At 36.7% G+C, this 26,859-nt stretch overlaps 1 protein-coding gene across 2 annotated transcripts in view; it reads left to right on the top strand.

The window, feature by feature from the left end:
* PPIL4 (peptidylprolyl isomerase like 4) overlaps positions 1-22,174 on the top strand; it is a 40,741-nt gene extending 18,567 nt beyond the window's left edge. For both annotated transcript variants that reach the window (XM_027551802.1, XM_027551801.1), the window contains exons 9-13: positions 1,463-1,529; positions 2,981-3,092; positions 7,552-7,648; positions 13,014-13,161; positions 18,513-22,174. In XM_027551802.1, coding sequence (XP_027407603.1) covers positions 1,463-1,529; positions 2,981-3,092; positions 7,552-7,648; positions 13,014-13,161; positions 18,513-18,764 — 676 coding nt within the window. In that variant the 3' untranslated portion in view covers positions 18,765-22,174. The remainder of the gene's footprint in view (positions 1-1,462; positions 1,530-2,980; positions 3,093-7,551; positions 7,649-13,013; positions 13,162-18,512) is intronic.
* The last annotated feature ends 4,685 nt before the right edge of the window (positions 22,175-26,859 follow it).

Raw genomic sequence — 26,859 nt, 5'->3', positions numbered from 1 at the left:
TGAAAGATTTAGAGAAACTAGGTATTGGTGGTTTTCTAATGACATTTTTGATGAGTCTGAACTATAGATGAAATTTATACTAGTGAGTTTTACATATGAATATGTTGGATAGTAGGGAAGAAAACACGTGTGTATGCGTATGTGTAGATATGTGTGTGTGTGTGTTATAAATTGAGTGATTTTCTTAGAACACATACATTTCAACTCTAAAACAGGAAGTGAATAAAACAGTGTAAGTGTAGTTCTATAGTATTTTCAAAAACCTTCTTTAATATTTTAAATGTTTATCTCATTTAAATTCTCCCTAGAATTTCCAGCAACTTATTCCAAAATTAATTTTAATCTAAATTTTCTAAAATTTTTCTTTTGGTTAATTTTGCCTGTGTTATTAATGCAAAAGTTTTGAAGCTAGTATTTCTTTGAGAAAGGGAAGTATTTTATAATTGATTAAAAGTATGTTTAGAATTTCCTTTTATTTCATGTTTTTTCTTCTGTGAAGCCATTCTTTATTATTCCTATTGAAAGAAAAATTTTTCTCTACAAGACTACCTGACTTTATTTTTCCACTCACTGATGGTAATCATCTTTATAAAAAATTCTTATGCTGTTACATCTTATTTTTATATTGGATGTTATATACTGATTTCCTGCTAAGGAATATGAGAATTAACCTCTGTTTCTATCCTACCCTGTTCATTCTCCCTGCCTGCTACTTTGGTTATGTCATAACTTTGGTTAAGTCTTTGTTCAATATTTACATTTTAATGTGGACTTAACATATTGCAACAGCTGAACCATGTGCTGTAATGTGATTGCTTTTCCTTTCACAATTTTTTTTTCCTCTCACAATGTTTTATATCCCTGTTTCATATCATGTTTTTAAAACGAGGCTTAAGATATATGAGCAAAAAGGGTTAAACCAATTGCGTTAAATTCCACCTTACTGGCTTTTCACTTGGTTATTAAGATGGATTGGTTCTATGTAATAGTTGTACTTATGGGATTAAATTTGAGCCTTGTTTATATTAAAATTAAAAAAAAAACAAATCATAAGTTTACTAATAACATGCATATATATATGAATGTGTGTGCATTTTTCTGTAGTGACATTAGATAATCTATAATTCATTTGTATTTGACTAAAAATAAATTATGATTTAAAAGAATTTTTAGCAGTAATTTCCCTTTGCTAAAGAAAAATTAAATATTTTTATCTTGTTCTCCAGTGTTTTAGGAATTTAGGATTATAGGCCTGTATAGGGCATACATAGTAGAATCTAGAAAACTTAGTTACTAGACAGGTCAATTATTTTAGAAAATAATTATTATTTAAGATATTTGAAGGAATATAATTCTGTGAATTTAACTTTGCCTTTTAATAATTGGCTTATTTTGTTTTTTACTTTTGAGAAGTAAGAGTGAATGCTCTCTATTTCTTTCTTTTTCCATACTTACTTTCAAGTTGTGAAGTTATCCGGGATTGGAAGACTGGAGAATCCCTGTGTTATGCTTTTATTGAATTTGAAAAAGTAAGTCATAGTATAGCTATCTTAAATTTGTATTTTTTGTTGTTGTTGTTCTATGGTGTTAAAAAGTGCGAAAATGTAGAGAACTTTTTCTGGTCTGTAAGATTAGGAAATTAGTTTGCTTTTTCTTTAGCAACTAAGAAAAATAACTTTAATTATATTTGAATAGAGAGTAAGTTTAATATCTGTTAATGTTAGTATATGTACTTTTACTTATTTTGGGTTCAATATCAACCTGTGTGAATGTATCTAAAACTTTTTTAAAGTTTTAGGTAAAGTCCTTCACATTCTATAAATAAGTTTTCAGTGATATTTAGGTAGATATAATAATTGAGTAGTAGAAAGAAAACTAGTTTGAGTGTTATTATGATCTAGATATTAATTTGAACTCTGTCATTGACCAACTATTTTTTGATATTTGGCAGTTTATTTAGAATTCTTTTTTCTAGGCATTATTTTCCTTATAAATAAAATTTGAGATTTGGATTAGATAGTACTTTCGAGATCTATAATAGGAACGATAGCTTTTATTACTCAAGTAATTTTCTTTAAGCAAGTGTTATGCTCTCATTTAGGTCTCATAACTCTGAGACAGGCACTATCCTCCTTTTCTAAATAAGTAAACTGGGACACAGAGTGGTAACACGACTTGTTTGAAATGGTGCACCTAGTTAATGTCATAGCCTTCTGCTGTTTTATTTTCAAAGAAATAGTTAATAACTCAGTTAACACTCTTTGTTACAAGTATTAACTACCCATATTTGTAAAATTGTTCAGATTGAAAGCATTGTAAATACTCATATATTTAGTGTAATTCTTAAAAAATCATCAAATTTAAATGTGACTTATACAGTGGCTACAAATATTTGTATTCTAGTTCTTCTCTGCACTTTTCTTCATCTGATAAATAAATACCAAAACTGTTACTTACTCTTAGGATTTGAACTTAGATATGTCTGGTGCTGTTCCTACTACTTTGAGCCATTATGCTAGGCTATGTTATTTCTTTTTGTAACTTTGGACTGATGTATGTCCAATAGTAGCTCATCCTAAATTATAATTGTTCCAAAGTATTTGTCACATACCTTCTGTATTTCAGGTAATAGGTACTGCAACAGGCCCTTGGGGTTAAAATGTATACTGGAGGGTTGAGGAACACAGACACATAACAAATTATACCTAGACACTGTGTCAAGTGCACCAGAAGTAATATTTACAAGGTACATTGCTATCAGCAGAAAGGAGATCTCTCTACCTTTAGTTTGCTATGAATGTTTTTTTCTCATAGGGTTGTTATCAGAGTTAATTGAGGTAATAGATGCAAAGCATTTGGTGCATAAGTATTCAAAGTTTAGTTTTAGTAACAAGGAACTTTTTGTATTTTCAGTATTTATTCTGGCTGCAAACATCTTTTCCATAAAGATTTATGCTTGAGTTTTTATAATTACTCTCAGGAAGAAGATTGTGAGAAAGCATTCTTCAAAATGGACAATGTACTTATAGATGACAGAAGAATACATGTGGACTTCAGCCAGTCTGTTGCAAAGGTTAAATGGAAAGGAAAAGGTTTGTTGTTCATCTTTATTTGTTTTTGTTTTGCTTTGCATTCTTGTGTGTGTGTGTGTATCTCCTTTGACAGTGCTATTAATTAGAAATGTTCAGAGATGTAACTCCTGCTGTTTGATTTTATGTAGCTGCTTTCTAGTGTCTAAGGTGGGTAGAGTGGTGTGGGTGTTTGTATTTTAAACTAATGAGGAATATATTTACTACATTTGACTTTTTATAAATCACTTATAATTACCCATTGCAGACATGACATGTTTCCTAAGTAATTATTATGACTTTGGTGGCTTGATTCCTCTAGATGCAAAACTTTCTTTTGGCCACACCGTGCGGTGTGCAGGATCTTAGTTCCCTGACCAGGGATCGATCCTGTGCCCTCTGCAGTGCAAACAAGGTCTTAGTCACTGTACTGCCAAGGAAGTCCATGATGCAAAGGCTTAATTCTTCCTTCTAAAGTTTGTTTGCTTTAGTTGTTATATATATATAGCTCAGATGGTAAAGAATCTGCCTGCAATGCAGGAGACCCGGGTTTGGTCCCTGGGTTGGGAAGATCCCCTGGAGAAGGAAATGGCAATCCACTCCAGTATTCGTGCCTGTAGAATCCCATGGACAGAGGAGCCTGGTGGGCTACAATCCATGGGGTCACAGAGAGTCGGACACAACTAAGTGACTAACACACACACACACACACACACACACACACACACATACACACACACGGTACAAAATTGAAAAGATCAATGAAAAGGAGGTAGAACAAAGTTTCTTCCACTCCTGCCCTCACCCACCCAATTTCCCTTACCAGAGGTAACCACAGCTACCTGTTTCTTTTGTAACCTTCCACATATATTCTTTGAATATATCTAATTATACATATTTATATATATATATATGCTGCTGCTAAGTCGCTTCAGTCATGTCCAACTCTGTGCGACCCCATGGACTGCAGCCTACCAGGCTTCTCCATCCATGGGATTCTGCAGGCAAGAACACTGGAGAGGGTTACTATTTCCTTCTCCAATGCATGAAAGTGGAAAGTGAAAGTGAAGTCACTCAGTCGTGTCTGACTCTTAGCGACCCCATGGACTACAGCCTACCAGGCTCCTCCATCCATGGGATTTTCCAGGCAAGAGTACTGGAGTGGGGTGCCATTGCCTTCTCCATATATATATACATGTAAAAAAAAGAAAGCATAACTGTTAGTCACTCAGTCATGTCTGACTCTTTGCTACCCCATGGACCATAGCCTGCCAGGCTCCTCTGTCCATGGAATTCTCCAGGCAGGAATACTGGATGGGTAGCCATTCTTGCCTGGAGAATCCCAGGGACAGAGAAGCCTGTAAGCTGCCGTCTGTGGGGTTGCGCAGAGTTGGACACGACTGAAGCAACTTAGCAGCAGCAACAGCATAAGCCATTCCTTTCTCCAGGGGATCTTCCCGACCCAGGGATTGAATCTGGGTCTCCTGCATTGCAGGCAGATTATTTACCGTCTGAGCCACTTATTTGATGTTTAGGATTTCATTTCATGTTTTCCCATTTATATAAAATATATTATATATGTGTGTATGTATATATATATATAATTGTCTCCTTTAAAAAAGAAACACACACATATGTATGTTTTCTCCTTTAGTAAAGGAAAACAAATGGCTGCATGCTATACATTAGTGTTTCTGTACCTTGCATTTTTCATTTAACAATATATCTAAGAGATAGTTTGTATCAGTATATAAAGGAACAGTTTATTCTTTTCAGTGGCTGTGTAGTATTTGATTGAATTGTGTATCATAATTTATTGAACCAGTCCTGTTAAAGCACAGTCAAGTTTCTAATCTTTTGTTCTTCTGTGTACTATGTGCTATTCCTATACATACTGACATTCCCCACAAATGCATATATATGTCAAATAAATTCCTCCTAGTAGTAGCATACAAAACTTAGGTAGAATCTGTGTATACTGAAATAATATGGGTTTTTGATTACTGATGCAGTGTGTTTAAAAGATTTCACTTTGGAAATTATTCACTATGTAATGCTAAATTTTACTAGGAATTCTAGGATTATTTTCTTTTTCTGTATAACACTCCATTTCTCATGGTTCTTATGAATGTTTTCCCCCACCCACATGTGATAATTGCAGCTTTGTGGTCAAAAGAATCAAATAATTGTGGTCAAAAGAATCAAATAAGTACATTCAGGAAACATAGACAAACACTGACCTAATGCATTATGGTTCTGGTCCCGAAGTACTGCCAAGTAGCTCTTCTGTGGAGCTGGTTTCCTGGAAAGCTAATTTAATTTTGTCATTTGGGATACATATGAAACAAATATAATTCTTCATTACAGAGAGGGAACTTGAAGCAGAATCTTGTGAAGTGATTTACCTAGGGTCAGGTTTACCCAGATTTAAACCAGTCCTGAATCTAAATTTCTCTCTCAATTTTCTTTTCTTCCTAACCCATCTACCCACTTTAGAAATAATACTGCCTTCCTAAGTAGGTTCAGTGTAGTTTATTTACAGTAAAATGTCATAGGAGACATGCTTCAGTTTCTTGTGTGCTGTCATAAACATGTAATTTGTTGTTAATCTCAGTTCATGTTGAGATAATTTTATGTATTATGTTTTCACATTTAAAAAATTGAGTGGTATCCTATGCCCTGGGCTTCCCAGGTGGCTTAGTGGTAAAGAATATGCCTACCATTGCAGGAGCTGCAGGAGACTTGGGTTTGATCCCTGCGTCAGGAAGATCCCCTGGAGGAGGAAATGGCAACCCACTCCAGTATTCTTGCCTGGAGAATCCCATGGACAGAGGAGCCTGGCCGAGTACAGTCCATGGGGTCACAAAGAGTTGGATATGACTGAGCGACTGAGCACACATCCTCTGTACCATTCACGGTGCTAAGTACTTTTACATAATAGCCTATGTGGTGATTCCAACAGCTCTGTGAAATGTTAATATTATTTTCAGTTCCTAAGTGAAGAGCATTTCAGAGAATTGAAGTTTCTTACCTAACAACTTCTCACTGGAGTCAGAATTTGAATCCAGAATTTCTAACTTTAATCTGTTGCTCCAACTGTACTTCATCCATGGTGAGACTCCTAATGGCAAGCACATGGCAGATGCCTTTTCAGTGATGAAACCATGCCTATTTGTTACAGTTACCAGTATTTTAACTCTTTATGGTTGTTTGTTTCACATTTATATGAAACATTGTCTACTGGCTATTTCTGTTTCCAGAGCCTGAAATTGCCAAATAGGTTAATCTTGTCTTTGATGCTTACCCCTCTTTTTACTGTTTTTCTCTTTTGTTTAAATACCCTAGTGACAGTCAAGGAGTATATAGGTTTCTCAGTCAAAACACTTGCGTACCTCAAGTTGGCTTTATTTGCGCATGCAATCTTGGACCCTTCTGTAGCAGGCCTTCCCCTCTGGAAACATTTCCTCACAGTGGTTGAGGGGGTGGGTCAGGCAGGTTAGTCAGCAGGTCTAGGACATAGACAGGAGCTCGATCCGCATCTGATAGAGACTAGGTTTGAGAGTAGAGAGGCTACATGGAATGCTCTCTGCTTTCATGCCCTGCTGCGGTAGGCCAGTTAACAATCCTGTTTTTCTGAAGAAAGTGTTAATTTCATTTTTGGCCCTTGGAAACAGTAAAGGTGCTCTTAAGAATTTCAGGGCAGAAACAGTTTATCTTTGGTGCTCTCTTCAACCCTTTCCTCTCACATCTCTTTAGTGAAAATCTGTACATTTCCTGCTGTCCCCTATTTGTTTGGTGCTCTGTTGAGATTTTGAGCACTGTCTCTTGACAAATTAGAGATCTTTAAACTCTCACTTCTTCTAAACATATAAGTCTCTCAGATCTCAGGTACAAGTCCTAAGCCCTCAATTTCCTTTGGGCCTAATGTTCTCATAGACTTAATGGCTCTACTTAAACCCTGCATTATTTTCCAGTGGTTGTATTCTTTGTGTAATTTGGGATTTGAAAATTTGGTGTTGTAATATTCATATATATCATTAGGGGGCAGCATATCACTACCTAACTAAATGGATTTCTGATTTCAGTTAAAATAATGGTGAAGAATGAATTACCTTGGTTCTTTTGTTTTCTTCTCAGCCTTTTATATCCTCTGATATATGTGCTTAGTTGCTCAGTTGTGTCCAACTGTCTGCGACCCATGGACTGTAGCCCACCAGGCTTCTCTGTCCATGGGATTCTCTAGGCAAGAATACTGGAGTGGGAAGCCATTCCCTTCTCCAGAGGATATTCCCAACCCAGGGGTCGAACCCTGGGTCTCCTGCATTGCAGGCGGATACTTTACCGTCTGACCACCAGGGAAGCCCCCCCACCCCCGCCTTGATATATATGCCACTTATAAAATAGTTCTTATGTATACCTCTTATAATTGTTATTCTTGATTAATCAGGTGATTTTTCTAAGCTCTTTTTTCTTTTTTAAATAGGTGGGAAATACACCAAGAGTGATTTCAAGGAGTATGAAAAAGAACAGGATAAACCATCTAATTTGGTTCTGAAAGATAAAGTAAAGCCCAAACAGGAGTATCCTTCACAAGAACTAGTTGGTCCGTATGTGTTGACCTTCTACTCTGGAGAGTACAATGTGATACTATCTTATGAAAAGACGATAGAAAACATGGCACCTGAATCCAGATGCTCTGTGATGAAATCAGTTTCTCTCTTTTCACCATTTTATATATGTATACTTTGTTTTTCAATATATTCTTTGTTGTGGGGAGAAAGTTAGGGTTGAGAAATTTTAAGCCTAATTCTTTTACCTCCCTACACTTAGGTTAAGGTTACCACTTATTTTCAGAAGATCTGCAGGTAAGGGTTGTATTTTATATATATAATCTTAATGTTTTAAATTTCTCACAGAAATTTATTATAGCTAAGCTAAACCCTTTGTAGTGGTGGTGTTTAGTCACTAAGTCATGTCCGACTCTCTGTGACCCCGTGGACCGCAGTGTGCCAGGCTTCCCTGTCCCTCTTTCTGCAGGATACACTGTCAGTGTAGCAACACATATTTATTGCACTCCTACTGTGTGCAAGAGTTGACCTCTATAGGATTAAAAAGAAATCCAGAGACTTGACTCTTTATAGATTTGTCCAAGTTTTAGGTTGAGACAAGTAAGAAGCAATGAAACATACTTTTCATATGATGTCATTTTAATTTGTTCATTGATACTCTCATTATAAACCTATCACTCCACACGTGGTTATTTCTTTTGCAGTTCTTTCTGGTGAGTGGTTTCTTTGTTTCCTAGTTTCTATTGGTGTTTTAGGGATACTCTTTCCCCATACTGTGTAAACATTTTTTTCCCCAAGAATTCATCGAGGAAAGATGAATATCAGGTTGACCTGTTGTGTATTTATAATTTTTTATTGTATTGGCTGCCTGCAGTGCCGTCCAGAGTCGGACACGACTGAAGCGACTTAGCAGCAGCAGCAGCAGTACACAAAGCATTGTAAGGTGTTAGAGCTGGATAATGTCTGGAGTGTACTGACATAATCAGCACGAGAGAAGCTTTCATGTGCAAACAAACCAGACAGTAAACTAAGATTGGTCTGAAAAGATGAACATTTGAGGGCATGTGATTGAAATCTTAGAATCATAAAAGGTATGGATAGATACACCTGAGGTTTATTCACCAAATCTTCGAAATTAAATTGAGGCAAATCACTAGAAACTGCAGCTGAAAGAGGGGTGTGTGTAGGACAAATGAAAAGGAGTGTAAAGTAGAAGGAGCATATTCTGCTCATGGGTGTTCAGGCTGAGAAGGAAGGCTAGCTAGTATAAGAATGTTTTACATTCAAGGTGATAGATTGCTAAGAGTTAAGAAAGAAACTAGGCATGTTTAAGAATCAGTACCTAGCCCAGTGCTGTCTAACGAGACTTCTGCAGTGATGGAAATGTGCTGTATCTCCCCTGTCCAGTGTGGCTACTAACTACATGTGGTTAGCGAGCGTCTGAAGTGGAATGAGGAACAGGATTTTATAGCTTGTTTGATTTTCATTAATCTGAATTTAAGCCACTTCCCATAGCAAGTATTGAACAGTGTTGCTTTAACCCTTTGAAGCTGATACAGAAGATAGGCATGTCCTGGTGCAAACCACGTGTTCAGAGACAGAATATTGAACAAGAGAAAGGAATTCATGAATCTGACCTAGTGGAATGATCTTTATGTTCTTGGTAATTGATAGGTTTCATTTTAGCAAGACATTTATTGTCTCAGGTATAGTAATAGAGGAACAGAACGTATGTTTTCATATATATTTTCACATATATTACTTTATTACTATGGGGAACAAGGGGGATTCTGAAGATTATCTAAATACTGATAGTCAGAAAGACATGGGATGTACTTTATAGATCATGAGAGAGAAATTACTATAAAACTATTAATAAGATTCAAAAATAGAGGTAGAAGAGGGAACTAGACCTTGGGAAGTAATTGGAGAAAAGAGGTCAGGGGGATCACGAAGTAGGATTTTGGAGAGATTTGACATCTTCTAAGAGTCTTGATGGTAGTAGTGAGTAGAAGATAGTGGATGAGCTAGGAAAGAAGAGAATGAGTGTCTTAGTATTACAAGTAATTAGCCAATACTTATTTGGTTGTTACATGCCCAGAGAAGTTTAGCTATGAAACGTGCCCCCTGCCCACGTGGACCTTGTGTTGTATATTGGAGTTGGGGGGAAGAACAGACATTAGATAATCACCATTAATTAAATATGTCTAGAATGTTGCAAAGAAGTACATCTGTGGGATAGTTCAGTTCAGTTTAGTTCAGTCGCTCAGTCGCGTCTGACTCTCAGGGTCTTTTCCAGTGAGTCAGCTCTTCACATCAGGTGGCCAAAGTATTGAAGTTTTAGCTTCAACATCAGTCCTTCCAATGAACACACAGGACTGATCTCCTTTAGGATGGACTGGTTGGATCTCCTTGCAGTCCAAGGGACTCTCAAGAGTCTTCTCCAACACCACAGTTCAAAAGCATCAATTCTTCGGCGCTCAGCTTTCTTTATAGTCCAACTCTCACATCCATACATGACTACTGGAAAAACCATAGCCTTGACTAGACAGACCTTTGTTGACAAAGTAATGTCTCTGCTTTTTAATATTCTGTCTAGGTTGGTCATAGCTTTCCTTCCAAGGAGTAAACGTCTTTTAATTTCATGGCTGCAGTCACCATCTGCAGTGATTTTGGAGCCCCCCAAAATAAAGTCAACCAGTCCATCCTAAAGGAGGTCAGTCCTGGGTGTTCATTGGAAGGACTGATGTTGAAGCTGAAACTCCAATACTTTGGCCACCTGATGCAAAGAGCTGACTCATTGGAAAAGACCCTGATGCTGGGAAAGATTGAGGGCAGGAGAAGAAGGGGATGACAGAGGATGAGATGGTTGGATGGCATCACCAACTCAATGGACATGGGTTTGGGTGGACTCCGGGAGTTGGTGATGGACAGGGAGGCCTGGTGTGCGCAGTTCATGGGGTCGCAAAGAGTTGGACATGACTGAGTGACTGAACTGAACTGAACTGAACTGAAAAATAAAGTCAGCCCCTATTTCCACTGTTTCCCCATCTATTTGCCATGAAATGATGGAACCAGATGCCATGATCTTAGTTTTCTAAACATTGAGCTTTAAGCCAACTTTTTCACTCTGCTCTTTCACTTTTATCAAGAGGCTCTTTAGTTCTTCTTCACTTTCTGCCATATGGGTGGCGTCGTTTGCATATCTGAGGTTATTGATATTTTTCCCAGCAATCTTGATTCCAGCATGTGCTTCTTCCAGCCCAGTGTTTCTCATGAGGTATGGGACTTATAATAGAGGTGAGGGGTCAGAGGATCCTCAAATGATACTGTAAGTAGTGACATTAAAGCTACAACAAATATGGGGAGATGAGGGCTGAGGTGGGGTACTGTTTTCTTTAACTCTGGTCCATTATTTAAGGAATACAGTTTACATCTTCCCCCAGGACAGTCCAAGTATAATCATACACATACACGTAGAATTGAAAGACAAGTTTATAAAATACTATTTTTATTAGATTCCATGTACTCTGTTTTCTGGTCTATGTTATTTTAAAATGCTGGCTTTCAGTGACCCACTAAATGGATTTTATACCCTGTTGAGTAGCAATTAGAAATACTCAGGAACTCTGATGCACTTGGAACAGAGCAGCATGTGTAGAGCAAACACTGAGGTGAAATCATAGGCAAGGGCTATTGGATTTGTATTCGGAAAAGGAGACTATCCTTAAGGTACCGTGGAAACACTGTTACACGGACTAAAGGAAGAAAGAAGTTGGAGATAGTGGGGTAATGATAGAATGGTACAGGCTGGTTAGCTGTCGCCAGCCGTCTTGTGAGAAGCCAGAGGGTGCAGTGTTTTCCTACTCCCTGAGGGAGCATAGAGCTGTGGCCTGGTGAAAAGAGACGTGAAACTCCAGTCCTAAGGGAAGTGTGTTTGCTTTTACTCTAGTCCTACACGCCACTAAAATAGTTCTGTGTTTTGGGCTTCCTCCTAATCTTTTTTTGAAAACCACTATTCTAGTCTTGCCTGTTTTAGGGTTTAAGATTATTGTTAGAGAGGTCTTAATAGTTTTACATTTTTTCTCATTCTCAGATATTGTAGTTTATTAAACACATTTATAAATTAAAGCATACATTATTATAATTTTTATAATATATTTATGTGAAATTAAGAAAGATTCACTCATAGTTCTACCATTTAGGCAAATGATACGTTTTATTTTTCCTTGTTCCTTTCAAATCTTGATCTTTTACGAAGTTTCATAGTTATATACAATTTTTGCTTCAGGCTGTTTTAACTTATAATTTTTTATAGACACCGTGCCAGGTCATTTAACAGCATTCATTTGTCGTTGTTAATAACTCCCTTTATAATTCCACGTTGCAGTGCTCTGATGTGTTTATGTGTACCTTTATTACTAGGCGGCTTATTCTCAGTTTCTGTTATTTAAGATAGATCCTGTTATGTATGCAGTCGGGCCTCTGCATCTGCAGGTTCTGCATCCGTGGGTCTCCAACTGCAGATGGAAAATATTCAGTAAAAATATACCAGAAAGTCCCCAAAAGCAAAACTTCCATTTGCTGTGGAGGCAGCTAGTTATTTATGTAGCATTTACATTGTATTTACATCTATTTACATCACATTTACATTGCGGTAGGTTTTATAAGTAATCTAGAGATGATTTGGAGTGTAAGGGAGCATGTGTGTAGGTTATAGGCAAACACTATGCTTTTTATATAAGGGCCGTGAACATCTGTGGCGTTTGGTCTCCTTAGGAGGTCCTGGAACCAACCCCGGTGGACAGTGAGGGACAGCTGTGCCGTTATTCACTTGACTTACTGTCACTTCAGTTTTTTATGAATTCTTATTTGAATTTCAACATGATAACTGTTGATATGCCTTGCTAAATTTTCTCCTATAGGACTGAAATTACACTCGAAGAGTCATGTGAGTGTATTTTCATCTTACATAGCTTCTCTGGCATTGGGGTTTATAATGTCTTAATATTTTCAAGTTAAATATGTGCTTCATTTTCTAAGTTTAAATGTTTTCATTATTGACAAATAGGTTTCCTTGTTTTTTTAATGCTACTTATATTTTTCATTTATGAAATCAATTTTTCCCCTGTATTTTTTGCCCACTTACCCATTATAAACTGTTTATTTGAAACAAGAGTTCTTTCCATTTTTCCTGCCTGTGTAATGAAGTAAAATATGAATTAGTTTTGTTTTAGAAATATATTCTATGCTCTGAGATGCTTTTTGCTTTAAAAAGTTGTCTTTAGCCTCATGGCCTCCTTTGTTGACCAGATTCTCATGTTTTAATGTATTATCTGTGTCAGTTCTCACATTTGTCCTTAACTAGTTGCTCCAGTGCCAAATACGAACTTGTACTAGATGAGCAGGCAGAAGACTCAAAGGCAGGTCACTCACACACAAGTAAAAAGCACAAGAAGAAGACCCGCCACTGCTCTGAAGAAAAAGAAGATGAGGACTACATGCCAATCAAAAATACCAATCAGGTACGTACTGTTATTCAGACTCAGCTGTAGAGAAAGACATACGTCTTAATGATGTAATTTAGGAATAAAGGTATGCTTCTGAACAGGGATGGATGCGTTCTTAATTCTTAAGATGTAGAACGGTTTTACTCGGGTAATGAAACTTTAATTTCAAGAATATATATAACAGATTATAAAAGATTGTTTTCAGAATAACTTAACATGTCATATAGTTCCACATTGTGAAGCAAGAATGATTTTCATCCCTATTAACACTTACTCATTCCCATCAAAAACAAGTGTGGTTATTGTAAAAAAAAAAAAAAAATCCTTCTAATTTATCATGTTAATTTATTACCAGGTGTTATGTACAGCACTTATAGCTCTTGAGGTTTTAGAACCTGAAAAAAACATTTATGCCCTCCCATATGGTATATATGAAATAAAAGCCACATTAAATAGTTAGCTTGATCATCCCCAAAGCTTTCCTAAACAGTAAATTTTCTAAGACAATGATAATAAAAATTCCCCAAAGAAAGTAAATTATAAAGAGAAGAAATCATTTCCAACCTGCAGTTTGGCTCTGAGTTAATTGAAAAGCAGATTACATTACAATCCCTTGCTCTGGTTTTTACCACACGAGGACCTTTAAACTGGGCCTGGTAGATGAGGAAGCATTCAGTTGGGGAGGTTGGGGGAGCTCACGGCAGTGGGCATGTCAAGCAAAGACACAGATGGAGAGATGCAGTGTGACTGGCAGAGTAAAGGATTTGTCTGTCAGAAGAGCTAGGTTTGGGTTCTTTACCAGCTGAGCCACAAGGGAAGCCCAGATTCCTACATTGCTGATCATTAATGTGACCTCATCACGTAATTTAAACTTTCTTGAGCCATGGTTTACTCCTCTGTGAAATTGAGATAATATTTGTCTCAGGCACGTTGTTAAGATTAAGTGGAAACAAAAAGTGTGTGTGCAAACATTTTCTACATTGGCTGTAACTATTATTTTTACAGTCAGTACGTTTTAAATCACTTGGAATCATTTCTCTCTGTGGTAAGGCCATTAACTGGATTCACATTTCATTTGTTCCTTTTGATGTTTACAGATCGCTTAAAATATTTTCTATTGTAGTTTGAAAAATTGTGTGCTTCCAAAGTGAAGTCTACAAAGTGGTACACATATGGCGCCTAGCTACTATCCCTGTCCTCTCCCCCTTTTCTTCTTTCCCCAAAGGTAACCATTTTATGTGTTTTATGGTTTTTTCCTTCATTTTAAAAAATGACAGCAAATGCATGTTTTATATGTATTAGCACCCTATTCTCTAGACAGCATATCCTCCTACTCCTTGCTGTCATCCAGCAAGGATCTACTTTCTCTTCTTTCAGTTGCCCTTTTGCTATTTAAAGATTCCCATCATTCATGCCCTACTCTCTGTTTTTAAGTTACACCCTTGTCAATCCCTCCAGTAATCCTCACATGAATCAGTGATAGTAATGTCTCTTGCGTCCTTGTAATGCGAGGTGGATGCTATTGTCTCTGTTCACAAGCAGGTGAAAGATAGAAAGGTTAAGCTACTTGCCAGTGTCTTAATGTAGCCAGTGAGTGGTGGAACCACAGTGTAAATCTGGACCTGGACCCCTACTGCTGTTCCTCTTACCTGGAATGTATTCCTGTCAAAATTCTTTCCTAAATCTCCTTCCCTGAAATATATTCCTGCCAGCAGTTTTCTTTGCTAAATCCAATTGTGAATTCTAATGTAGCTTGTCCCGTAGTATAATATTCCAGTGTCATCTAATAGGAACATCTCCCTATTAATTTTTTATACTCTTATTAATTTAGCCGCTGATCACCTCAACATCTTTTTTAATGGTAGCTATATCACATTTCTATGAATATTTAGCATGTTTTCCACTAAAACTCTATAATGATGCTAAGTCCCATGAGTTGCCACAGCTCCTCATCTTACACTTGTACATGGAATCCGTGATAAATTTAGGCCTGAAATACACGTTGATGTGTTTGAGATAATCAGCAGTCTTAAAAAAATCTGAAAATGGGCTGCATTTCAAGTCTGTGGTTCTCACGTTTGCACCCCTGCCTTTCTGTGAGTCTTTCTTTGTCTTGCTATTTGATTACTTAAGACTTTACAGTAACAGCAGCAAATGTCCTTCCCTTTTGGCAATAATATTCTAACTTTATCTCTTCCCTTGAAGTGTATTAAAGCAGTTGTTTTTGGTTTTATACTTTGATTTAATAATGTAGCTGCACTGATTTTCTTTTCCTTCTAATAAAATAGCATCCATATTTAAGATTTCAGTGGGCCCAATTTTTTCTGTTATTCTGCTTTTTATCCTTTCAAATTTAATCTCAAAAGTATTACGTAATCATTAAAGGAAATTTTCAGTGCTAGGTAATTTTCAGGTACAGCTCAAATTTTCCTATTTCTTGGTCTTTTTGCTTGGTGAGCTTAGTTTCCTAAGAATGCTTTATTTCTTCAAGTGCTTTGTTTTTTATTGACTGACAGCCTTACTGTTCAATTTGAAATCTGTTTATAATTTTTCCACCTCATGTCTTAAATCCAGAGATGGTTACTGTGTTCTTGAGGTTTGAGTTTTACTGGGGTTACAGGAAATGAGTACTCAGCCGTGGCTGCCTGGCTGAGAAGCATCAGATTGCTTGCCTGTCCTCCTCTGTGGCTTTCATAGGTGTTCAGTATTCTTATAATCTGTTTTTGTTATTTTAATCATTTAATATTATTTTAGTGATTTAGATGTGACTAAATCTCCAGTTTACTGCCAGAGACCTCAGCAAAGGTTGATTTTTTAATTTTTTGACTACTCTACAGGAAGTCATTGGCTCAGTTAAGTTGATTGCCTTAAACTGGCCTTTATGGTATTCTTTCTTTTTTTTTAGCTGCATGCTTGTTTAATCATCACGTCTTATTTCTTAAATCTATAAAATGAGTAGAATTTCTAAAAATCCATACTGGAGATGACTTAGAGCTCATCTCAGTCGTTTCCCTTACCTTAAATATGAAGATCCTGACCCCACAAGCCCATGGACTTATAGTTTAGTAGGAGGACTGAAACTTTAACATTTTTTAAAAATTCAGTCAGATACGGTATTTTTTTTCCATTACTGCCCCTTTTTAAGTTTTATATGTAAAGTTACTGATCAGTTAAATAACTTTCTCCAATGTATGTCCATCTCTAGAGTCTCAGTTTCCTTATATCTAGAATGAGGATAACATTGTGAGCACTGAGCACTGTGCAGACACATACTTGGATCTGTTCTAATATGGCTTCATCTAAACTTTTCTCCTTCATGCATACAGGGCTCAGTCTTCCTTGCTTTCAGTTTTCACATACACTTCTTGCATTCGCCTTCTTGCAGCCAATCCAAGCCCTAACTCACTCATCCTTTGAGGCTCATCTCAAGTCCTTTTTAGCTTCTCTCTAAACCTTCACTGATAAATCTAACCTCAAGAGGATTTGTTTGACACCTTTCCTAAATGGCAAAGACCATTCGAACCTAGAACTGCCTGACTTCAGAGCTTGTGTAGCTTTGAAAACTAAGCCAAGTAGGAGAGGCTTTAAGATTTCAGTCCATTTCAGATTTTCAGCTTCCTCAATTTTTTTCAAAAAGAATTAAGTACTGTGTAATCTCTTTCTTATTTTAAACACTCAAAGCATTTAAGTGCCTGTTGGTATAATAATGTGCTGAAGACTTTATATCCATCAGTTAAAACAGTCTCTCCATTTAAGAAGTTTAAGAAGTTTATTGCCTCCATTTAAGAAGTTTAAGAAGTTTATTGCCTCAACCAGCGCTTGCTGTACAGTCAGAATAGTACATACATATTTACATTTTGTGTATGTTACAGGAAGAACAAAAAAAGTCTTTTTCCTAGGGAGGTCACATTTTGCTCAAAAATAATTGGTAAAAGTTTAAGCTGAAACGCCTACTCATTTTCTACCTCTGGGACTCTTAACAGAATGATAGGAACTATTAGCATTGTGGGAAATCGTGAATCAGTTTATAGGAGGTCTTCCACAAATGCTTTGGCATGTGACAGTCTTGTTAGGTCTGTTTTGCCATACTGCAGTCCCTGTAATAAGCATAATGTTTAGTATCTGGACATTATATGGAATAATTGTGAATCATTTCCTTAAAACCCAGTCCATAACCATAGGTATTCATCACTTGGATTTTAAACCTTGACATTTGCATCTACTGTAATAATGTCTAAGGTAATAGAATTGGGCACTTGGGAGTTCAGTCCTCAGAATTTCCCCTTTCTTTTGAGAAATCTTTTAAGAAAGTTGAATTTTATCAATTATTCTTGAAAGAGCATTGGCTCTGATATCTTTAGATTTCAGCCACCTGCTGAGATACTCGTTTTGATCAAGGATAAAACATAAGCAGAGATAGAGTTGTTGTGCTGTAACTAGCCCTTTTCTGTATGGAAAAGTTACTGTTGCTACTGAGGGGCTTCTCTGGTGGCTCAGATGGTAAAGACGGTTAAGAATCCACCTGCAGTCCTGGAGACCTGGGTTCAGTCCCTGGGTCAGGAAGATCTGCTGGAGAAGGGGATGGCACCCACTCCAGTATTCTTGGCTGGAGAATTCCATGGACCACTGCTATTTAGTTATTGAAAATAGAAGTAAATGTACCCACTTTGTCATCTTTGGGGCAATGAATTCTTTTTTAAAGAACTGTGTCAATAATGATTTTAATAAAACATTTATCGGCTATGTTAATAATGATTTTGTTAAAAAACATTTAGTCTAAACAAGAAACTTTATTTAAAGATTTAGAGAGAAGCTGTTATAAAAAATACTTTAAAAACAATTGCTCAGACCCAAGTATTCAGAATCTGTTTTCTCTCCTCTTTAGACTGATTGACCTGTCTAAAATCTCTTTTGGATATGTTATTTAAATGATGTCTTCTTTATAGCTTTCTTAATGGGGATTTTCGTAGTTTCATTGTAGATCAGTGATGGAACCGCATTTTGGGGGAGGGGGGAAGGAGGGAGTGGAACGATGGCTGTGCATAACCAGAATTCTTGGTATTGCAATTTTGCCCAAAGACTTATTTCAACTGGGCTATTTCAGTTCCTTGTTTTTAGATGTGATCTTTCAGTTCAGCTGAAATAGTAGATACAAAGCAGTGAGATCAATGAGAAAATGGTTAACTCTTTTTCTGAATTATTTTTGCTTTTTAATTTACAGGATTCTTGGCATTAGTGGTAGTGTTCAAATTTGACCTGTTAAAACTGCTTGCTAATGGGAGACATGTCTTAAGTTTTGTGAATTGATAGTACCTACAAAATGATTATTTTACTGTTTCACTTATACCTCTCTATTTCTTTGATAGGATATCTACAGGGAAATGGGCTTTGGTCACTATGAAGAAGAAGAAAGTTGTTGGGAGAAGCAAAAGAGTGAAAAGAGGGACCGACCTCAGAATCGAAGTCGTAGCCGATCTCGAGAAAGGGACGGCCACTATAGTAACAGTCACAAATCCAAATACCAGGCAGATCCCTATGAAAGAGAAAGGAGTAAAAAGAGAGACCGAAGCAGGAGTCCCAGGAAATCCAAAGATAAAGAAAAATCCAAGTACAGATGAAAGTCGAAGAATCAGACATGAGTGCTAACGTATTTACTCTTGTATAACTTGGAGTACCAGATGTTCAGATTTTGTATGAGAGCAGTTAAAGACTCTGCTTGTTATTTTTTTTCATAGTAGGATTATGGCCCTTTTAGATTAATACTGATTGTGTAGGGCGCTAAAAGACATAAAGAACATTTTCTTTGTATACTTTTTTACACTAATTTTATTGTTATACATAAATCAGTAGTTTTCATTTTTAAAGTCTTTCATATTTTCAGTCTTTAATGAAGTATTTCATACCTGCAAAAATACACAATCATGTATATATAAGGTATAAAGAATAATAAATGTCCATGTACCAATCAGCCAACTTAGGAAATGAATATTGCTGGCATTTTAAAAGTGCCCTCTCCTCAAATAATTATTATTTTGAACGTTGTGTTTGTCATTCTCTTGCTTATTACAGTTCTACAACATATGTAAATATCCCTAAATGAAGTACTAAGTTTTGTATTTTTTTGAATTTTATATAAATGGTATAATGTGTGTTTACTTCTGTGACTGGCTTTTTTCAACTTAGTGTCTTCTAAAAGTCATTCATTTTTATTGCTATACTGTATTATATGACAAGTCCGTAATTTATCCATTCTTCCGTTGATGGATGTTTGGGGTTTTGGTGTTTTTGTTTTTTTTTTTGCTGTTGTACACAATGCTGCTATAAACATTCTTTATCTAGGAATAATTTGCTTGGTCATGTGATATGGATATTTTCATCTTTATAAGATAATGCCAAATTATATTCTGCAGTGGCTGTACCAGTTCATACCCCTAGGCACTATTTGAATTACCTTTGTTTCACATGGTAATATTTCACATCATGTATCATGTCTAGTACTTGCTAATTTCAGACTTTTTAATTTTGCCAATCCAGTGGCTGTTAAGTAGTATATTATTGTAGTTTCCAGCAAGAACACTACTATTATTCTTACATTTGTTCTTCTGTATAAAGCTTTTTTTAAATTCTTTTTCTCTGGTTGCTTTAAAGGTTTCTCTTGATCACTGCTGTTAAGCACTTTGATTATGATGTGCTTGGTATAGTTTTTGTTTGTTTGTTTTCCCCTTCATGTTTCTTCTGCTGGAACTGTTTATCTGTAGGTTTATGGTTTTCACCAAATCTGGAATTTGGGGGGCTTTTTCATTTTGGGGGTTTTTTTGGTCTCTGTCCTTCATTTCTTTCCCTCTGGGACTGTTAATTGTGTGTTAGACCACCTGACACTGTCTCGCAGCAAGCACTTTTGTGCTCTGTTTTGTTTTTACTTTGTCTTTTTTTTCCTCTGTCTTCCAGATTGGTTTCAGTCGCTATGTCCTCAAGTTCATTAGCCTTTTCTCCTGAAGTATCTAATTTCTTATTAATCCTATCCAGTGTATTTTTCACCTCATACATTATATTTTTAATCTTCAGAAGTTCCATTTGGGTCTTTCTTAATATCTTCCGTGTCTCTCCTTCCAGACTCCTGCTTTCCTCTTTTTTTTTTTGTTTGTTTGTGTTTTGTTTTGGACATCTGACATGTTATTTGTAATTACTATTTTGACCATTCTATCATCTACCATTTCTTGTCTGTTTCTATTGATTTTTTAACCCTGTCATTATTAGGTTGTAATTTTCTTCTTTGCATGCCTGATAATTTTTGGATTTTACATTGTTGGATGCTGGAGCTTATTCCTTTAAATATGTTGAGCTTTGTTCTGAGAGATAGTTACTTAGAAGCAGTTTGATCCTTTCATAGCTTGCTTTTACACTTAATGATCTAGGACCAGAACAACCTTTAATCTAGAGCTGGTTTTGCTCACTCCTGAGGTAATAACCCTTCTGAATAAGCCTCCTTCTTGCCTGGTTTATAATGAGTTTTCTCCACTCTGGCTATGGAGAATGAGAACTATCCTGAGCCCTGCATGAACTTGAATTTTACCACTTATTCCTTTCTGGTGGTTCTTCCCCACCTTTGGGTGGTTTTCTTAAGTGTATACACTGTTTAGCTGAAGCCTCAGGGGAACTCTGCAGATCTGGAATTCTCCCTTTGTAGCTCCCTCCTCTCTCCAGCACTCTGTGTATGTATTAGTCACTTAGTCGTGTCCAACTCTGTGACCCCATGGACTGGGGCCTGCCAGGCTTCCCTGTCCATGGGATTTCCCAGGCAAGAATACTGGAGTGGGTTGCCGTTTTCAGTAGTCTGCCCCACAGATTTTACCTTGGTGTCCTAAACGCCCCACCAGGGGAACGCCCGGGCTCTCCCTGCGGTCAGTTCGGGCAGTGGTAGGGCTTTCCCTGTTTGTTCTCCTCTCAAGAGTCACTGTCCTGCACAGTTGTCCAGTGTCTGAAAAAGTCTGTTGTATATGTTTTGTACAGGTGTCGCATTGGTTAATGTGGAGAAGGGAAATCTTGCCCCTGTTGCTCCATTTTGGCCAGAGCGGAAGTCTCATTTGAATGTGCATTTCCTAAATGCTAACAAGGTTGAGCGAGCTTCTTTTCATGTATATTCATTTCCTGAATGCTCTCAGTGAAAAGCTTATTTCTTGTCTTTTGTGCATTTTATGTTATTGCCTTTTTATGTTTCCTTAAGGAATTAGATTGTGGATACTAGTCCTTTTTTACTACTAAATGCTGTAAACATTTCTCGCCGTTCGTGGTTACATTTTCACCTGTTGATGCCTTTGGAAGAGCACAAGTTGTAAATTGCACCTCCCCCACCTTTCTCCCCAAACTTTTTAATAGGGGTTTCATACATGTGTAGAAACACAAAAACATAACAAACCTCCATATATATTCCATCCAGATTAAACAGTAACATTTTGTGGTTGAATAATTTTAAAGTAAATTGAAAACATGATATTTCACCTTTCAGTATTTCACCATGCATTTTCTACAAAGTGTCCTCTGTAACCACAATAGTATTGTCACACTGAAAACAAACAACAATCTCATATTATGTAACACATACTCAGATTTCTCCCACTGTCCCAGGGATGTCATTTTTTGGTGTTGATTTGTTTTTAAACCCAGGCTCAACCATGCTTCATGTAGGGCTTGTTATTGTCATTTTATTCTCTTGGTCTAAAAGAGTTTCCTGCTATCCTTCCACCCCAACCACTTTTTTTTTAAATGAGATTGAAGAGTTCAGGCCAGTTGCTTTGTAGAATATTCCACATTCTGAAATTATTTGATGATATCTTCATGGTGTCCTCCCATCCTTTCTACTTTTTATAAGCTGTGAGTTAAGTCTAGATATTTGATTAAAATTAGGTTATGCATTTTAGACAAATTTTTAAGTTTAATGTCAAATTTATTAACCTTTCCCTATATGTTTTGTGCTTTTTGTATTTTGTTGAAGAAATCCTTAATAAAGATATTCTGCTATATTCCAAAAGTATAAAGTTTTGTTTTTTACATTCAGTCCACATTGAATTGTTGGTGTGTATGTGTGGTGTGATAATAGGGATTTAAATTCACTTTCCCCCCACAACATATGGCTCTAATCAGTTGTCCAAAATCTATTATGAACTGAAAGTAGCTCAGTTGTATATGACTGTTTGTGACCCCATGGACTATACAGTCCATGGAATTCTCCAGGCCAGAATACTGGAGTGGGTAGCTGTTCCCTTTTCCAGGGGATCTTCCCAACCTAGGAATTGAACCAAGGTCTCCCACATTGCAGGCAGGTTCTTTACCAGCTGAGTGAGCCACAAGGGAAATAATGCTTTTTAAAAACCTGTTAGGAATAGTTCATCTATTTCCCATTGATCTGTCATAAGTTTCTATAGATTTGTGTATGGGTTTTGTTTCATGGGTTCTGTATTCCGTTGGTTTATTGTTTATTCCAACACAAAAACCAAGTATCTACACTTCTATAGCTTTAAAGAAGTCTTGATATTTAAGCAACAGCCCCCCACCACCTGCCCACATCTGCTGCTCACCCACCTGCCATCTGTTTCATTAGCAATTTTTTCTGTATATTTGGAACCAACTTGTTCGTTTTCCCAGAGGATTCTGTTGCTACTTCAACTGTATTTATATTCAAACAGTAAATCACTTTGTGGCAACAATATCTTCATATATCTTCCTATTCAGACAGGCTGCATGTGTGTGTGTGTGTGTGTGTGTGTGTGTGTGCGCGCGTGTGCGTGTGTATGCAAGCATGTGCTCAGTTGTGTCCAACTCTTTGTGATCCCATGTACTGTAGCCCACCAGGCTCCTCCGTCTATGGGATTTCCCAGGCAAGAATAGTATTCTTGGAGTGAGTTGCCATTTCCTTTTCCAGGGAATCTTCCCCATCCAGGGATCAAACCTGAGTCTCTGGCATCTCCTGCATCGGCAGGCAGATTCTTTACCACTGCACCACTGAGAGGCCCAAAGATAGCAAACCCCTCCATTTAATTCTTAGAATTTTCTTTTGAAAGCTTTTGAACATCTTTTGTTAGATTTACTGCTAATCATTTATGTTCTAATATAAATGATATATTACAAATGATTTTTTTCTGTTTCTTGACCAAAGAAGTTATATTTTTTATTAAATATCCCTGAAATATCCAGCCATTTTGCTATAAGTCTTATATTTAAAATTTGTATGGTTTTCTTGGGTCTTTAATGTGGACAATAAGTGTCAGCGGTATTCGTATAGTGCTTGCTGGCTAAAATTTCTAGTACTGTGATAAAACTTTGCTATAATCTTCCTTTTCTGTTTTATTCTTAACCGGATTTGATGTCCATATTATACAATAAGTTTGTGACTGTTCCTTTTTTTCTATTAAATAGAAGAGAAGGATTGAAATAGCTCTTCCTTGAATGTTGGATAGAGGGTGCCTACAAAATTGACCTTCGCACTTCTTTCGTGAGAAAATTTAATGATTAGATTTCAGTGATTATAGAATTCTTAGCTTTTCTGTTACTCTCAAAGAGTTTATTCGTTTTTGTTACTTTGTCTTTCTGTAAATGTTTTGTTTTCATTGATGTTTTCAATTTATGTGAAGATACTTGCAGTACACCTAGTTGATTTTTTTTACTGCCCTTTTAATTTTGTCTTACTTGGTCCTAATGTTTTAGTGTCTCAGAAACAGCACATAGCAAAATGCGTTGTTTGATTGTAACTAATGAGTTTAGTCCTGATTATTTACTAATGTATTTGGATTGATTCATATCACCTTATTTTGTGCTTTTTTGGGTTTTTTCCCTTCGTTTTCTTTTGGATTAATTTAAAACATTAAAAAATATTCTGCCCTCTTCCCCCTCATCTTCTTTGTCCTGGGGAATTGCCTTTGAATTTCCCATCCATACTTAAAATGTAAGGTGATATTTTGAAGATATTAGACACCTTTAAAGTTAAAATCACCGCTTTTCTAATTCTGTGCTCTAATCCTCCAGTGTTTTAGTCTAGCTTGTGATTTAGTCTGTATTGTTATTACCGTTTTTATACAGGTAACTGTTAGATTTACCCATGTGTTAATCATTTCTTTTACCCTCCATTCTTCTTGCATCTCAGATCTTCCACATAGTATCATTTTCCATTTTTCTGAAGCACAACCTTTGATATTTCCTTGCATGTGCATACTAAGTCGCCTCACTCATGTTTGATTCTTTGCAGCCCTATGGACTGTAGCCTGCCAGGCTCCTTTGTCCATGGGATTTCCCAGGCAAGAATGCTGGAGTGGGTTGCCATTTCCTTCTCCAGGGGAACTTCCTGACCCACAGCTAAAAACTTGCCTCTCTTATATCTCCTGCACTGGCAGGCAGGTTCTTTACCACCAGTGCCACCTGGGAAACTGGCCATAAAAACAAATTAACTGCTGATACACAGCTTCCCATTTAAATTTTTTGAGAATTTGAATCTTTAGTTTTTTTCTGCTAACTTATGTATAGTGGCTTCTTTTTTACGTGTTTCTGATTTTTTTTTAAATGTAATTTGGGACTCTTAAGGTATCTAAACTGAGGATGCTTTTCTCTAAAGAAGATTTACATTTGTTTTTTAGGCTTCAGGTGATGCTGTCACCTAGGGCCACTTTAATTTCTTGGCTTACAATTTCCATGTGCATACATAGTGTAATTTTAAACCATAAAACATAGAGTATACAAAATATCAAGGGAAATAAATCTGTTAGTATTATCCATCTCCATATCCACCCTTGCAAAGCTGGGAAGATGCTTGCAGATCCCTCCCCCGCCCCCACCACCCCCAGCCTAGTCCTTCTCTGATGGAGAGCCCTTCTATTCTCCTGGCTTCATGTGAAAATCTTAGATTCCGTTTTCCAACTTTCTGTCAAGACTAAAGACTAGTCTTCATTAACGTCTTTCAACACTGTGGCCTGAGGCCCTTAGTCCCCAAAGCTCTACATTCATGGCTGGTGGTTAACTTATCATTTTGTTCATATATTTTCGGTCTTGAGGAAATTCCCCAACTGTCTTACAGTCTCATCAGTGCACTTAAAGTGTGATTGCTGTAACTTATCTTGATTTATCTGGCATGTGGATGTTTTACAGAGAGTAGCAAGAGGGGAATGGAGGTGTTACAGTTCAGAATATCCAGGCAACTATACTGCCTGGAAACTCCCATGGACAGAGGAGCCTGGTAGGCTGCAGTCCATGGGGTCACTAAGAGTCAGACACGACTGAGCGACTTCACTTTTACTTTTCACTTTCATGCATTGGAGAAGGAAACGGCAACCCACTCCAGTGTTCTTGCCTGGAGAATCCCAAGGATGGTGGAGCCTGGTAGGCTGCCGTCTACGGGGTCACACAGACTCGGACACAACTGAAGCGACTTAGCAGCAGCAGCAGCATACTGCTAAGAGCAGGTGTCTCTCTGGTTGCATATGTAGTTCTTAGGCATCAATAGAAGAAAGCTGTATAGATATTGCATAAAAAACTATCATCCTGAATACAGAAAGGTAAGATTCTAAATTACAGAAGATAAATACAGAAGATTCTAAATTTGTTCTGAAAGAATGAATGAGCAAGGAAGAAATGATGATTGACTGTGATAGGAGTCTTGAGAAGCAGTAACTTACTGACAACTGAAATTTGAATTCAGTAGGTTCAGTGGGAAAAATAAAAGTAGTAAAATTTTCTGAACCTATTGTTTCAAGGAAAAGCTATCCTTAATTGCCACAGATGGTATTTTAGGTATGAAAGACTCTAGTTTTAGCAAAGATGTGTGTTTGGAAACACTAAGTCCTATTAATCAGAAACTGTTTTTAATGGAGGTGACCTCTAAATATAATGTCCATCAAGTCTCCTTGACTAGATACAAGGCTATCGTGGTGCTATGTTACTACGACTAACATCTAGGGTAAAGTGACTGTGTTTCCTGCTTCTGTTTTGCTTCTCTAGGTATTAGGTGAACTCTTAAAGTCAGGCTCCAGTAATATCTTACTTTTCTTTAAAAAAGTAGCTATAGGTATATATTTTTATCTTTCAGAGGGAAAAAATAGCCATTATGAGACTAAAATTGCTCATTACTTATAACTTTGCTGTCAAGTTTCAGATTTGATCTCCCTTACCAGTTGAATTTTCAAAGATTTTGAATAGAACTATTAAAGGCTAAAAGAAGAGAAACTTTAAGTAGGTCCACACTTTCACAAATGTCTCTTAATGTATTAGTTGCTTTTTAGTTCCTGAAGATATATTTCATACCTATGTTTTCCACTCATCGTAAAGAGTTTTCAGTCTCAAGTTTGACATTTCTTACTTGCATCAAGACTGAGTCACAAAGAATATATTACAGATAGTAAAATCGAAATCACAGAAGACTTACCTTTCAGTGGCTGTTGCTATGAAACCATGTTTTGATGGGAAATTTTAGAGAAGTTTGTGCTTCCTGTTGTTAAATGATAGAATATGGAGATCCCCTTAATTTTCAAAATTGCCCTTTTTTAAAAGCAAGTAACCTCAATTATTCTAATAGGACAGACATTCTTTCTTCTTACCCTATCTTACTTACCCAGAACTGCTAATTAGGTTTAATTTTATCTTTGCTTCCTCTCCTTGCACATTGAAGGGGCAGCTGGGCAGAGTTTTGGAGAGATGTTTTATGTGCAATTACAAGGTTGTATTGCTATTATT

This window comes from Bos indicus x Bos taurus, chromosome 9, assembly GCF_003369695.1.
Source record: "Bos indicus x Bos taurus breed Angus x Brahman F1 hybrid chromosome 9, Bos_hybrid_MaternalHap_v2.0, whole genome shotgun sequence".
Classification (NCBI taxonomy): Eukaryota; Metazoa; Chordata; class Mammalia; order Artiodactyla; family Bovidae; genus Bos; species Bos indicus x Bos taurus.
The sequence above is the reverse complement of the archived record's forward strand: the minus strand, read 5'-3'. Positions and strand labels throughout refer to the sequence as shown.